The 14,531-nt window shown below is 39.5% G+C and overlaps 1 protein-coding gene across 3 annotated transcripts in view; it reads left to right on the top strand.

Annotated features, from left to right (window-relative positions):
- EEIG2 (EEIG family member 2) overlaps window positions 1–14,531 on the top strand; it is a 119,895-nt gene that overhangs the window by 88,732 nt on the left and 16,632 nt on the right. For all 3 annotated transcript variants that reach the window (XM_067727102.1, XM_067727103.1, XM_067727101.1), the window contains exons 6-10: window positions 4,351–4,454; window positions 7,761–7,856; window positions 7,982–8,171; window positions 8,272–8,399; window positions 9,191–9,260. In XM_067727102.1, the coding sequence (XP_067583203.1) occupies window positions 4,351–4,454; window positions 7,761–7,856; window positions 7,982–8,171; window positions 8,272–8,399; window positions 9,191–9,260 (588 nt within the window). The remainder of the gene's footprint in view (window positions 1–4,350; window positions 4,455–7,760; window positions 7,857–7,981; window positions 8,172–8,271; window positions 8,400–9,190; window positions 9,261–14,531) is intronic.

A 14,531-nucleotide genomic window follows, 5' to 3' on the forward strand; every position in this document is an offset into this window, starting at 1 on the left:
CTTCCTTCACAGCTCCTTCCCACTGGTGCAGGACCCGTCCCTATTCTTTTGTCTCTGTTTTTTCTTTTTTCTTTTGCCCTACCCAGTACGTGGGGAGTTTCTTGCCTTTTGGGAGGTCTGAGGTCTTCTGCCACCCTTCAGTAGGTGTTCTGTAGGAGTTGTTCCACATGTAGATGTATTTCTGATGTATTTGTGGGGAGGAAGGTGATCTCCATGTCTTACTCCTCTGCCATCTTTAAGGTCCCCTACTATTGAAGTGTTTTAAATCAGACAGTAATATGTTCATATGCACATTCACAAAGACCACAGTAAGAGTAGCATGGAATAGAGGTAGGCAGACTAGCTGGGAGACGCTTGCACTCATCCAGGTACAAAGGCCAAACTCAATTAATTGGTGGAGGCAGAGAAGAGATCATGAATAGGAAAAATATTAAGAGAGAGGGCTTCGCTGGTGGCACAGTGGTTGAGAGTCTGCCTGCCGATGCAGGGGACACGGGTTCGTGCCCTGGTCCGGGATGATCCCACATGCCGTGGAGTGGCTGGGCCCATGAGCCATGGCCGCTGAGCCTGTGCTCCGCAACGGGAGAGGCCACAACAGTGAGAGGCCTGCGTACCGCAAAAAAAAAAAAAAAAAAAAATGTTAAGAGAGAATCTGCGGGGTGTGGAAATTGATTGGATATGAAGAAAAGTGAATAGGAAGGAGACAGAGGCAATATCTAGAATTCTAGTTTTGGTGACTTTTTTTTTGTGTGTGTGTGGTCCATGCCATGCGGCTTGCAGGGCCATGGCAGTGAAAGCGTGAAATCCTAACCACTAGGCCACCAGGGAACTCCTTTTTTTTTTTATCGAAGTATAATTGATTTACAATATTGTGTTAGTTTCAGGTATACAGCAGAGTGCTTCAGTTATGTATATTTTTTCACATTATTTTCCATTATAGGTTATTATTAGATATTGTATATAATTCCCTGTGCTATACAATAAATTCTTGATGCTTATCTATTTAATGTATAGTAGTTTGTGTCTGTTAATCCCATACTCCTAATTTATCCCTCCCTTTCCCCTTTGATAACCATAAATTTGTTTTCTATGTCTGTGAGTCTCTTTCTGTTTTGTATATAGATTCATTATATTATTTTTTTGACTCCACATTTAAATGATATAATGTTAGTCTTTGTCTGACTTACTTCACTAAGTGTAATATTCTCCAAGTTCATCCATGTTGCTGCATATGGCAGTATTTCATTTTTATGGCTGAGTAATTTTCCATTTTATATATATATATATATATATATATATATATATATATATGTATATGTATATGTATACCACGTCTTCTTAAGCCAGTCATCTGTTGATGGGCACTTGGGTTGTTCCCATGTCTTGGCTATTGTATAGTGCTGCTATGAACTTTGGGGTGCTTATTAAGTCAGAGAATGTTTTGCCTATGTTCTCTTCTAGGAGTTTTATGGCATCATGTCTTATATTTAGGTCTTTAAACCATTTTGAGTTTATTTTTGTGTATGGTGTGAGGCAGTATTCTAATTTCATTGATTACATGTAGCTGTCCAGTTTTCCCAACACCACTTGTTGAAGGGACTGCCTTTTTTCCATCATATGTTGTTGTCTCCTTTGTCATAGGTTAATTGACTATAAGTGTGTGGGTTTATTTCTGGGCTCTCCATTCTGTTCCATTTAATCTGTATATCTGTTTTTGTGCCAGTACCACACTGTTTTGATTACTGTAGCTTTGTAGTATAGTCTGAAGTCTGGAAGGGTTATGCCTCCACCTTTGTTCTTTTTTCACAGGATCACTTTGGCAATTCTGGGTCTTTGTGGTTCCATATAAATTTTAGGAGCATTTGTTCTGGTTCTGTGGAAAATGTCACGGGTGGGACTTCCCTGGTGGTGCAGTGGTTAAGAATCTGCTTTCCAATGCAGGGGACATAGGTTCTAACCCTGGTCCAGGAATATCCCACATGCTGCAGAGCAACTAAGCCCATGCAGCACAGCCACTGAGCCTGTGCTCTAGAGCCTGCGAGCCACAACTGCTGAGCCCGTGCCACAACTACTGAAGCCCACACACCTAGAGCCCATGCTCTGCAACAAGAGAAGCCACCGCAATGAGAACCCTGCAGACCGCAACAAAGAGTAGCCCCTGCTAACCACAACTACAGAAAGCCTGTGCACAGCAATGAAGACCCAATGCAGAAAAGGGAACCCTCTTGCACTGTTGGTGGGAATATAAATTGATACAGCCACTATGTAGAACAGTATGGAGGTTCCTTAAAAAACTAAAAATAGAACTGCCATATGACCCAGCAATCCCACTACTGGGCATATATCCAGAGAAACTCATAATTCAAAAAGACACATGCACCCCAATGTTCATTGCAGCACTATTTGCAATAGCCAGGTCATGGAAGCAAACTAAATGCCCATCGACAGACAAATGGATAAAGAAGATGTGGTACATATATACAGTGGAATATTACTCAGCCATAAAAAGGAACGAAATTGGGTCATTTGTAGAGACATGGATGGACCTAGAGACTGTCATACAGAGTGAAGTAAGTCAGAAAGAGAAAAACAAATATATATTAACGCATATATGTGGAATCTAGAAAAAATGTCACAGATGAACTGGTTTGCAAGGCAGAAATAGAGACACAGATGTAGAGAACAGACATATGGACACCAAGCGGGGAAAGCAGGGTGGGTGGTGGTGGGATGAAATGGGAAATTGGGATTGACATATATACACTAATATGTATAAAATAGATAACTAATAAGAACCTACTGTATAAAATAAATAAAATAAAATTCAAAAAAATTAATTAACTTTTTAAAAAATCCATTTAAAAAAAGAAAGAAAATGTCATGGGTATTTTGATAGGGCTTGCTTTAAATCTGTAGATTGCTTTGGGTAGCATGGCCATCTTAACAATATTCTTCCAATCCAGGGGCATGGGATGTCTTTCCATTTCTTTGAATCATCTTCAGTTCCCTTTATCAGTGTTTATAGTTTTCAGCATGTAAGTCGTTCACCTCTTTGGTTAAATTTATTCCTAGGGTTGTTTTTATTGTTTTTCTTTTTAGCCAGTTTTAAACGGGATTTTTCTTCACTTTCTCTTTCCTGTATTTCATTGTTAGTGTAAAGAAATGCAACTGATTTCTGTATATTAATCTTGTATCCTGCTACCTTTGAATTCACTTATTTGTTCTAATAGTTTTTGTGTGGAGACAGAGGCAGTATCTAGGATTCTAGTTTTGGTGACTTTTGGATTATAATGGCATTCACAGAGAAGAGGAATATAGGAAGAAAACAGATTTGGGGAAAGAGTATGAGTTTAGTTGGACAAAAACTTGCAGGATAAATATCCTGCATATTCCAGTAGGATATGTAGTTTTGAAATTTAGGAGACCCTGGGATAGGAATAATCTATCAATTAAATAGGTTTAATGGCAGTCTTAAATGTCTATATTCCCAAGGACCTGACTAGCCTGAATTGAACTAATACAGTAAGATTTTAAGAATTGCCGCATAATGGATCAACTTCATGATCCCCCTTCAATCGCCTTCCTGTTTTATTTCAGGTGACCAAGGGATAGTCTCTAGGAAGATGTGATTTTCCTCTCAGTAACCAACTCAAAAGATTAAGGATGTCCTCTTAAAAAAAAAAAAAAAAAGAAGTTCTTAGAACTCAATCTTGCCCCTCCCTGCTTCACACCTTCTACGTGGAGATGGGAGCTTTGAATGAGCCAGTGAAAATCTATCCATCATCTACTCCCAGAGAATCCAGCCCAAAATATCAAATCTAAACAACTGGGGCTCTTTATAGACTCTCCCTGGGGCAGGTGGACTGTTTACAGGGAAGAAGGAAGAAGATAAAATCATGGATAATTTAAGTTAATGGAGCCAACAAGAGATCTTAGGCACCGGAGCTGGAGGCATGAGGTATCCCCTCCAGCCTCGGCTGCCACGGGGCTTGTGCCGCCACCTCCGTCTCACAGAAACATCCCTGCCTGGCCTGAGAGTAGAGCTGACAAAGCGCCCTCCACCGACACTGCTGAGAACATACCTCCTCTCTTTTCCCAAAGCAGTGCCCTTTCTGGTCTCACTTTTTTTGTTGTGTAAAAACCCATTTTTCCCCAGTGAATTTTATTCAGGTTTTGAGGATGTTCATACATTATTTGTTGATTTTTGTCACTTTCATCCTCAAGGAGGCAACATCACCTGGCACCTTACTAAGGCTGTGTAGTAACTACGCAACCAATCTCTTAACAATATTTCGAACTTTCAGATTCACCAGAAATCAAGTTCTGACCCTTAGAAATGTTTATTTACAGGCCTCCTTCTACATCAACGTCTATACCAATTGCTGGTGAATCTGAATCTCTGGAAGAAGATAGAAAAGGTGGAGAGACTCTCAAAATTCATCTTGGGATAGCAGGTATGGATGTGTCGCTTACTGGTTTTTCAGTTTGTAAGAAACAGTACTACCCTAAAAGTATCCCAAAGTCCCTCCCAGATTTAAAATTCTGTGGGTATATATAACTTGAAATGGGCCAATAATTATCAGCAGTTTCAATTGTGCAATTTTTGTTTAAGCCAATGCTTCATTTCGTCTAAAGGGTGTGTTATCCTCTGACCAATTAAAAGCTAAATGTTGCAGTGACACTCCCACCCCCACCATTGTATGCCTGTACTCCCCACAGAAATGACAGGACACGACAGGATTGTTCCCGTTCCACATGCCCAGCAGCTTCTGCCAGTCATCTCTCAGGTGGTGCTTCTCTTCCATGAATCACATACCCTCTTTCACGGGTTCCCAAACATTAGTGCACATCAGAATCGCCTGGTGGCTTGTTAAACCATAGATTGCTGACACTGCAGCCAGAGGTTTTGATTAAGTACATCTAGGTTGGGGCCTGAAAGCTGCATGACTAAGTTCCCAGGTGATGCTGCTGTTCCTGCTGCTGGGCCCAGGCCACACCCTGGGGGCCACTTCTCCAGGCAAACACCCAGTCATAGGCTGCTCCCCGAGCTAAAAGCAGGTGGGGGAATGTCAAGTTGGCTGGGGAAAAAGCATTTATGAGCTTCCTTTTTTCTCCCACGCCATGTGACCAGGGTTATTATTTGAAAGAATGAAAAGAAAGGTGTAGTGACGTGGTTAACATCTTCACCACTTTTCAGATTGCAAAGATAAGATTTCTTATGCGTAATAAGGATTCTCAAATTTCCTGATTTGGGATCAGTGAATCCTTTGTGTACTTTTAACTCTTGCATTAGCTCCTTGTCTTCAGAATTTAAATATTATGAATTCTTTCTCATGTTGGAAACCAAATACTCATTAGCCCTACATCCTTCTCCATGTAGTGCTCTCCCATAGGCTCGCACTCTCCTTCCCCCACCATCCCCCGCCCTCTTTCTCTCAGACTCAGGGGAGCAAGTTATAGCCAAAATTCTAGGAAGAATATACTGCCCATTTATTCCTAAACTCATGTGTGGTCTGGCTTCTACATTCTGCCCTCTCCTGATGATGTCTCCCAGAACATGACTGTCAAATCCTGTGGGCATTTTTTCTGCTCTCATCTGAATAAATTGGCCATTTATTCTTTCTGGAAGCTTTCTCTTGCCTTGGCTGCCACCTCTTTTCTCTGGCTTCTCAGAGGCTTCTTTATCTTCTTCCACCTTCCTGTTAAAATATCAATACTGTCTAGGATTTGGTTCCCTCCACTCACTTTCCCTGGGTGATGGCATCTGTACCTGGGATTTAACTATCACAAAAATGTAAATGTGATCATGTAAATATGAGTTAATATGTTTGATTTACAAATTCATGTTGCCTCCAGGCCTCCGTCCTGACCACAGGCACATATTTCCAAATGCTTTTTGGAAAGGTCCACTTTATGTCACATTAGACTGAAACCCATCTGTTTATCTTTTTTTCTCAGCAAGCTTCTAAGTTCTTCGTGATCAGGTCTTAATTTTTCTTTGTATCAACAGCATAATGACCAGGGACACAGTAGAAATTCCATGAATAGTGAATGGGTGTCCTCAGGTGTCTCAAATTCCACATACCCAGCACGTCGTCTTCCTAACTCTTCCCCCTGTATTTCCTGTTGCAGTTATCCTGGCACACACTTCTAGTTAGTAATTAAGTACTGTTATTTGTGTCTGCTCAACATATCTCAGCTGAATTATTATGAAAATCTTTACTCCTTCACCCCCTGTTCATCCTGCTGCCAAAGTGATCTTCCCAAAATGTCAGTCTGGTCAAGCCACACCCTTTCTTAAAGCCATTGAATTATTTCCTTCCTTAAACCCATAGGAGAAGGTCCTTCATTAGCAGGCATCTGCTCATCTCTCTCTTTCCTTCAGTCATCTACACCACTACCCTATATGCCAACTTTACCAAACTGTTTGCTTTCCTACAGACAAGGCATGCTTTTCCCTGCCTAGTCTAGCTGAGAAATTCCTATGCATTGTTAAAGACCTGGAGTTAACCTCCTCTATGAGGTTGTTCCTTCATTACCAAGTAGTGTTCAATGCATTAGTCCTTTGGAGCTCTTGATAGCTTCTTTTTGGTGCTTGTATTTTGGTACTTGCCACGTTGTATTATAACTGCTTCTACTCTAAACTGTGAAGCATATATTTTATCTTATTTATTTTGTACCCCTATATCTTGTACAGTATTGGGCACTGACCTGGTAAGAGCTTAATAAATACTTATTGAATGAACACATTTTGAAAACCAATAAATAAATGGATGAATTAAGATCTGAGCCAATGCTAGGAGTAAAGTATATAACTCTTGATATGAACCAACTCTTTTAGTTCAGAATTTGCTGTAGCCAAACATTTGGGCTTAGGACCACTGTCAAGCAGGACTAGGGATGCTGGTTTGGATTTGTACCTTACAGTCTTGTCCAGAAATGAGAAACCCTTTGCAGAAGGGCCAGGTCGCTCCAGTAGCTTACTTATTTGGCAGCATTCGTTGGCCCATCTGTGTTCAATATCATTTATAGAACTGCTGCTATAATTGCGGTGTTACTCAGTTACCTTTTGCCTCTAAGTGAAAAACAGTTCTAGTTTCCAAATATTTCACCCTAATGAAAATGGTCACCCTTCTGCATTCTGTGGAAGAAGCCTAGTTCTGGAAATACATAATTGGCATCTGGAATATGCACATTATTAGGAAAATAATAGAAATAGCTTTGACACTGCTTTTTTTGTACATTGACTTTGAAACTGAATACTATAATCAATTTCTGAAGAACCTCATTCTCAGTGCTGCATCACACGCTGTGTTGATTTAAACCACAGACATTTGTCCAAATTATAGCCTAGCACCAGCATCACTAACACAAAAGTAACAAAGTGTCTACTGTCGTGATGGATCTAGGGAAAGATTTCCTCAAAAACCACCCAAAAACCTGGCAATTTTGTGAGAATTTATAAAAATCCATCCGACTCCTTTTTATAAGAGAAATACTAAATATAAAAACTGAAATAGTTTTATTTAAGATAGAGTGCTATTAAATCTTATGAAAAGTACTATAGCACTTCAGTAAACTGAGGTATTTAAGTTCTTTGCACAGTATTTCTTGCAGCACAGTTGTTTACATTGTACTGATTTAAAGGGATTTCTTTCACTCTGTAACTTGATAATGAACTTAGTTTCTAAAATACGTAGATTAGAATACAAATTGACCATTGACTTGTTGACAGTAATAGTAACATTATGTTATTGCAGATCTCTCAGCAAAGAGTGCCTCTGTTCCAGATGAACTTGGTGCCTGTGGACATTCTAGAACATCAAGCTATGCAAGCCAGCAGTCAAAAGTATCAGGTAGAGGCTAAGAGTGAAGTTGAATTGCTCTGAAGGGACTTGGAATTGCTATGGTGCGGGAGGAGAATGTTTGGTTGCAGTGTGTTTGATACTAGTGTTACATCCAGAGTGATTTTCTCTGACAGGGTATAGCTCTTGCCACTCCCGGTCATCTAGTTTCTCTGAGTTCTGCCACAGGAGAAATACCTCAGTGGGAAGTACATCAACAGGAATTGAAAGTATTCTAGAGCCATGTGATGAAATTGAGCAAAAGATAGCTGGACCAAGTCTTGATACAGCTGATAAAGAAGATACAGCTTCCGAAACACTCAACAGGTATCATTTTGGTCTCAGTTTAAATGGAAAAAAGAAAAAAAAAAACACTTTTTTTTCATAACATAATAAAAAAGGAAATTTTTAAAAATTATTTTCAAAGATGCCCAGTGAAACAAGATTCTGTAGAATCTCAGCTGAAGCGAGTTGATGACACCAGAGTGGATGCAGATGATATTGTGGAGAAAATATTACAAAGTCAAGACTTCAGCCTAGATTCCAGTGCAGAAGGTGTGTAGATAACCATTAAGTATATATGGATGTATGTGACCCGGGTTTGTATAATCAATGTGGTCAGCAGTAAAGAGTCAGTACGTTATGATACTGAGTGTTCGGTATTTGTAAAATAAATTTCACACCCATAAAAATCTGAAGATAACTTTTTAGTTCTTGGATAGTTTAGTTTAATGGATATCAAATTTGGAAAAGAATTAACTTTAGTTTAAAAATATCAATTTTAAAGAAAGCTTTTATTGTATTTTTTAACTATGCATCAATGTCTGCCATGATTATATACCTTATGACAGATACCTACATCTGCTTTGTCATAACTGGGCATGAGTACCTCAAGTCACTATTGCAATTTGGAAGGTTAGGTGGTGATCTTAAAATGATAGTGAGTAACAGAATGCCTCATTCCCTCCTTAGCATTTTCACTGAAACTGAAAATTTACGTGCCACCAATTTGAAAGTTATAATTATTCATGCTGGTGTGAATAGAGAGCAGTTAACAATGGACTTAGTTTCATTATGTAACTGGTTGTAAAGAAAAATAATTAAACCCTGCTTGAGGAAGTTTGTAGGAACAGCTGTCTTCTTTACTGGGCTTTAAGAAAGTTAACAAGAAGTAACTATTAGGATATCTTTTAAACTGCCTGTTTTAAAACATGTATGTAGTTCTTTTTTTAAGTTTTTATTTCTTTAACAAAACTGAATGTAAAATGTGAATTTATTATAATATGAATATTATTTGACAATCTAATAATTGTACCTATAACAAATACTGTAAATGTATATTGCAGAAGAAGGACTGAGGTTATTTGTGGGTCCTGGGGGAAGTACAACCTTTGGCAGTCATCATCTTCCAAACAGGTATGTAGTCCAAAGAGTATCTCACTAAAATAAAGAATAGACTGACTTTTTCTTTTAAATGCTCGTGAGTAGAGGATGAAGGTTACAAAGTTTGTATTAGATTGAGGCTAGAAAGCACAATATTAGTAGTTCCATGAGAAGAATTACAGCTCTTAGTGTAGCTCTTAGTTTTCCTTATCCTGAGTATGTTTGAAATTGTATTTTATAAGTTTATTTGTTGATTTCCTTAGATGTATTTTTAGAATGTATTAGTAGAGAACTGGTAGAGCACTGGGCAAGCTGCAGTATACAAAGGACATTTAGAAAAGAGTTCTTAGTCTGATATCTTACAGCAAAGCAAAATCATATTTTCAATCAGTGATCTTGTCTGTTATGAGCAGTTACACAACCACTCAGTAGCAGACACTGATATTAATCTTTTCTGTACTCTCTTTTCTGCGCCCCACTAGAGCCTAACATACATATTAAGAAAAATAAGTTTGGAAAACTAATTTTCATGTTGGTAGTTATTTAGATTCAGATGAAGAAAAGGCACCTGCCAAACTTAGCATTCTGGTTCCCAGCACTGCAGCAGATGATAGTGAGCACAGATGCTGAGGACACCTTAGAAATTCTGATCACTCCACTGCTTCCCCACAGCCTGATCCCTGTGCACCCAGTACCCAGTATTTCTGTGGAGTATTTATGTAGAATTCCAGCACAACGACAGTCTAAGTCAGAGTTGCAGGGGGAGGGAGCCCCCTTGGTCCAAGACAGTTATTTTATTCTTTAATGCTCAAAACCAGAAAGAATGTTTAATTCATTTCTTCTACCAATACTCATTTTGTTGAGTACCTCCTATGCGTCCATCACATTGCAGGGCCCAAAGGATACAAAGGAGCAAACACCTACATCAGCAACTAACTACCTTCAGATGTGATAGGTGGGAATAAAACTGTGCTGTGGAGGATAGAGGAGTCACACAATTTAGACCTTTTGTAACTTTCATTTACTTATGCACTTATTAAATTCAGTAACAATTTATTGGGCCAACTTGTGGTTAAGGGTGCAAAGAAGAAAGACCCAGCTCTTACCCTCAGCTAGATTATAGTCTAGCATGTGAGTTTGGAAAACTACAGCCCGTGGGCCCTGTTGGCTCACTGCCTATTTCTGTAAACAAAGTTTTATTGGAATACAGCCCACCTGTCTACGTATTGTCTACACATATTGTCTGAATTGGCTGCTTTGTGCTACAGTAGGAGCCATGAGCAGTATAACAGAGACTATGTGGCCCTCCTAAGATATTTGTTATCTGACCCTTTCTAGCAGGTGAGATAGACAGGCTAAATTTTATAGTAGTATGATAAATTCTGTAACACAGAGAAGTAGAGGAAACTGAGGTGGCACCTTACTCAGACAGAGAAAAGTTGACACTTGAAGAGGGTCTTTGGGAGAATAAAAGATAAGTGAGCGGTTACGAAGGGGTATGTGGAAGACAGATATTCCTGGTAGTAGGGACACATAGAAGGAACTTAACAGGCATAATAATTATAATATATAATTATATAGTAGTGAATATATAATAATTATAGGCAATACTTATTGAACTTTTATTAGTTATGTGCTGAGCACCATGTGTATGTTTCATTCAATTCTCACCTCTTTCAACACTATTATTAGTTTTTTAAAAGAGGAAGCAAAGATAAAAAGAGGTTAAGGAAGTTTACCCAAGGAAGGCCTTAAAGCTAGTAAGTGTTAAAACCAAGGTCATACCCATGTCTCTTGAGTCTAAAGCCCATTCATTGTACTTAATCATTTTATCTTACTGGTTTATGAATAATATCACCTACTTAGAGAATGCCCATACACAGGTTTTTCTAAGGAGGTGGGGCATGTGAAATGGAGTTGTGGGACATGAGGCTGGGAAGTATCTTGAAGACAGGTTGTAAAGAGCCTCCGTCCCCATAACAAAATGTTTACCCTTCTTGTGTACACTGGGGAGCCATTGGTCATTCTTCAGCAGGGAACTGACCTATCAGATTGGCATTTTAGAAAAGTAACTGGCCATAATTTTGAGGGTAGATGGGAGCAGGGAAAGACTAGTAGCAGGGAACTAGGTAGAAGAATGACATTTATAAGGACAATGACATGTATGGTAGAGAAAATGTGTTTTTGAGTTAAAAGAGACAGGTTCACATCTTAACCAGACCACTTTGGGAGTAAATCATTTAACTTCAGTTGAACTGAACTCTATTAAAAATGTGATCATATGCCTACTTCCTGGAGTTGTTATAAAGTATAAATGACATGATATACTCAGTAAGCCCTAGCTATTATTATTTTAGGTGGAGAAACAGCAAAAGCTACAGTTCCAACCAAAAGGAACCAAAATAATAAACGCATGGGCTATCTCATTAGACTACTCAGGGTCCAGTCATAGCTCTTCCACTATTGACTTTACAGTGTTAGTAAACTCTCTGTAAGCCTCATTTTCCTCACCTGTAAAATGGGAATGGTAAATAAGTTATGTAACTCATAGGATTTTTGTGAGGGTTAGGTTTAGATCACTTATGTAAAGTTACTTAGCACAGTACCTGGCACATAAAAGGTTCTCAATATGTGCTAGCTATTTGTGTTGTTACTCGGAGAAAAGAAAGATAATTTCTAGTTGAGAGAGAATCTAGAACCTAGGATATAAGGGCATTTATGTAGTTAAGAATTCTGGCTCCCGTCCTCCTTCCAAATGAATGTTAAAAAAAATCACCCAATACGTGAAAGCCTAAAGGGACAATTAGGGGTTGAAGTAGATTCATATTACATGCTGAAGAATGTCAGAAACAATGTGTCATGGTGAAAGGAGGATGGGCCATGGAGTCAGATATGGGTTCTGTTCCTGGCTTAGCCATAATTACCTGGCTTAGCCATGATCTTGACATACTGCATCTCTCACTTGCTACCAAAAAGACAGATGCATCCCTGGGAGAACAACACACGCTCTGGAGTGGGCTGCCTGTGTTCAGTCCCAAGCTCCACCATTTATTAGCTGGTGTCTTTGGTAAGTTACTTCACTTCTCTCTGCCTCAGTGTCCTCACCTGTAAAATAGTGATGATAATAGAACCCACCTCATAAGAGTTAATAGTGTTAAAATTAAACGAGGGAAGACATGGTAATGCTTAGGACAAAATCTGGTATGCAGTAAACACTCAAGTACTTTATACATACTAATTAAAGGTCTGTCTTTCAGAGTTCTTATGGCAGTTAATTTGAACTGTCCAGCAAGTACTTGTACACATAGGCCCTCCATAAATAGTGGGTATTCATCAGAGAAGCTAATGTGTTAGTGTTAGATCCATTCTGTAAGATAAACTAGTAGCACAGGATGAAACTAGAATCATTTACCTAGGGCACAGAAGAGGCACAAGAACCACAGTTCCAAAAGGGAACCTGTGAGATTGAAGAGAACAGGGCAACAAGTGATAGAGACTTGGGGAGGACTGTTTGCAGTAATCCATTTTAAGTCTAGTGGATACAGCCTGGCCAGCTCAGGGCTGCTTACAGAACCCTGCATGTACCTCCTTGCTTGCCTTTGGGACATTTAATTTCTGACAAGTAGTCTGCTTTCATTTCTACTTTTATTCCTCTGTGATTTATCTTTCATCTCTGACTGCTTTTAAGCTTTTCTCTTTATCTCTGGTTTTTAGCAGTTTGCTTATGATGTGCCTTGGCGTGTTTTTCTTTGTGTTTATTCTGCTTAGGGTTCATTGAGCTTTTCTTGAATCTGTGGGTTTAAAATTTTCATCAAAATTGGAAATTCTGCAGCCATTATTTTTCTCCACTCCTTCTGGTACCCCGGACTTACAAATTGTAGCTCCTGCATCCCTGAGCTCTGACCTGAGTCCTCCACTGACAGAGACCACCTAGCTGTATCTGGGTCCTCCCTCCCTGTGCTGTAGGCTGGGAGGGTCCAGAAGGAGATGGCTTTAGGCAGCAAGCTGAGGCAGTTTGTCTGGCTTTTCTTTCTTTCTTTCCCTTATCTCAGGGCCAGTCCCATGCTGCCTGTTGTCCAGTGTGTGAAAACTGTTGCTTCATATAGTCTATCCAGTTTTCTAGTTATTTGAAGTAGGAGCGAAAGTCTGGTTCCTGTCACTCCATCACTGCCCGAAGCAGAACCATTTTAGGGCATCTAAAAGCCTATGTGCAGTGGTGCTCACCAAGGTTCCTTCAAATTCTGATTATCTGCAGCTGTGAAAGAGTGTTCACTGGTATTCTGTTGAGGATGTTTCTATTTCTTCTTTAGAATGAATCTTTAAGAACAGAAGTCTCTGAGCAATCAACTGAGAATTCCAATTCAGTCCTGGTGGACTAGTAACTACTACCTTACTTCCATTGTTTAGAATTTCCCCTTAAAATTCCATTAAGGGCAGAGACCAGTCATGGTGGTTGCTTCTGGTCTTACTGACCTCTGGCATACTCAGAGTGAAATGTCAGGTAGTAGTCCCTGGCATCTTGACAAATGAGGAGATAGGCGCCCGGTGATAACTTTAAGCAGTAATACCCTCCCACCATGCAATGCCACTTTAGCCTTCCTCCTTATCACTCAGGAGGGGTCAGTGAAAGGGTAGAATGATCCTCATCCAAAAATAAATCCAGCTCCCTCAAAAAGACACTGTGTTTATAGGCTCATAGAAAACCTTTATCAGGAGAGTCCGGGGTTTTTTTTTGGTTGGGTTTGGTGTTTTTTTTTGTTTGTTTGGTTGGTTGGGTTTTTTTTGCCGTGCTGCAAGGCTTGCAGGGTATTAGTTCCACAACCAGGGATTGAAATTGAACCCGCGCCCTTGGCAGTGAAAGCACGGAGTCCTAACCACTGGAGTGCCAGGAAATTCCCAGTTTGGATGTTTGGGGCACTACCTGCCCTGGACTCCTTACGTGGTGTACTGCAATAAACGCTGCACTTTCCTTCAGCACCAGAAAAACAAAAACAAAAACCTTATCCTCCCAGACCAAGAAACAATAGACGGAACATGTGTTCATTCCATTATAATGTAAGGCCAAGGTGCCAGGTGAATCAACAATAGAAAAAAGAAAAGCCTATTGTTGAGGTCTTTACTTAATTTAAGTATTTCTAAGTACTTTATTCACAAAGCTTGCAAATTTTAAGTCTTTTAGTATTCTCCATATTTCATTAATAGAGGTCAGTTAGTACCTGGCATATTAGGGCAAAGGCTAAGCTGCTATAATAAGGAGACCCAAAAATAAAATGGCCAGCCTGGAGGGACAGCTTTGCCCCAGAA

Source organism: Pseudorca crassidens, chromosome 2 (assembly GCF_039906515.1).
Source record: "Pseudorca crassidens isolate mPseCra1 chromosome 2, mPseCra1.hap1, whole genome shotgun sequence".
Taxonomy (NCBI): Eukaryota; Metazoa; Chordata; class Mammalia; order Artiodactyla; family Delphinidae; genus Pseudorca; species Pseudorca crassidens.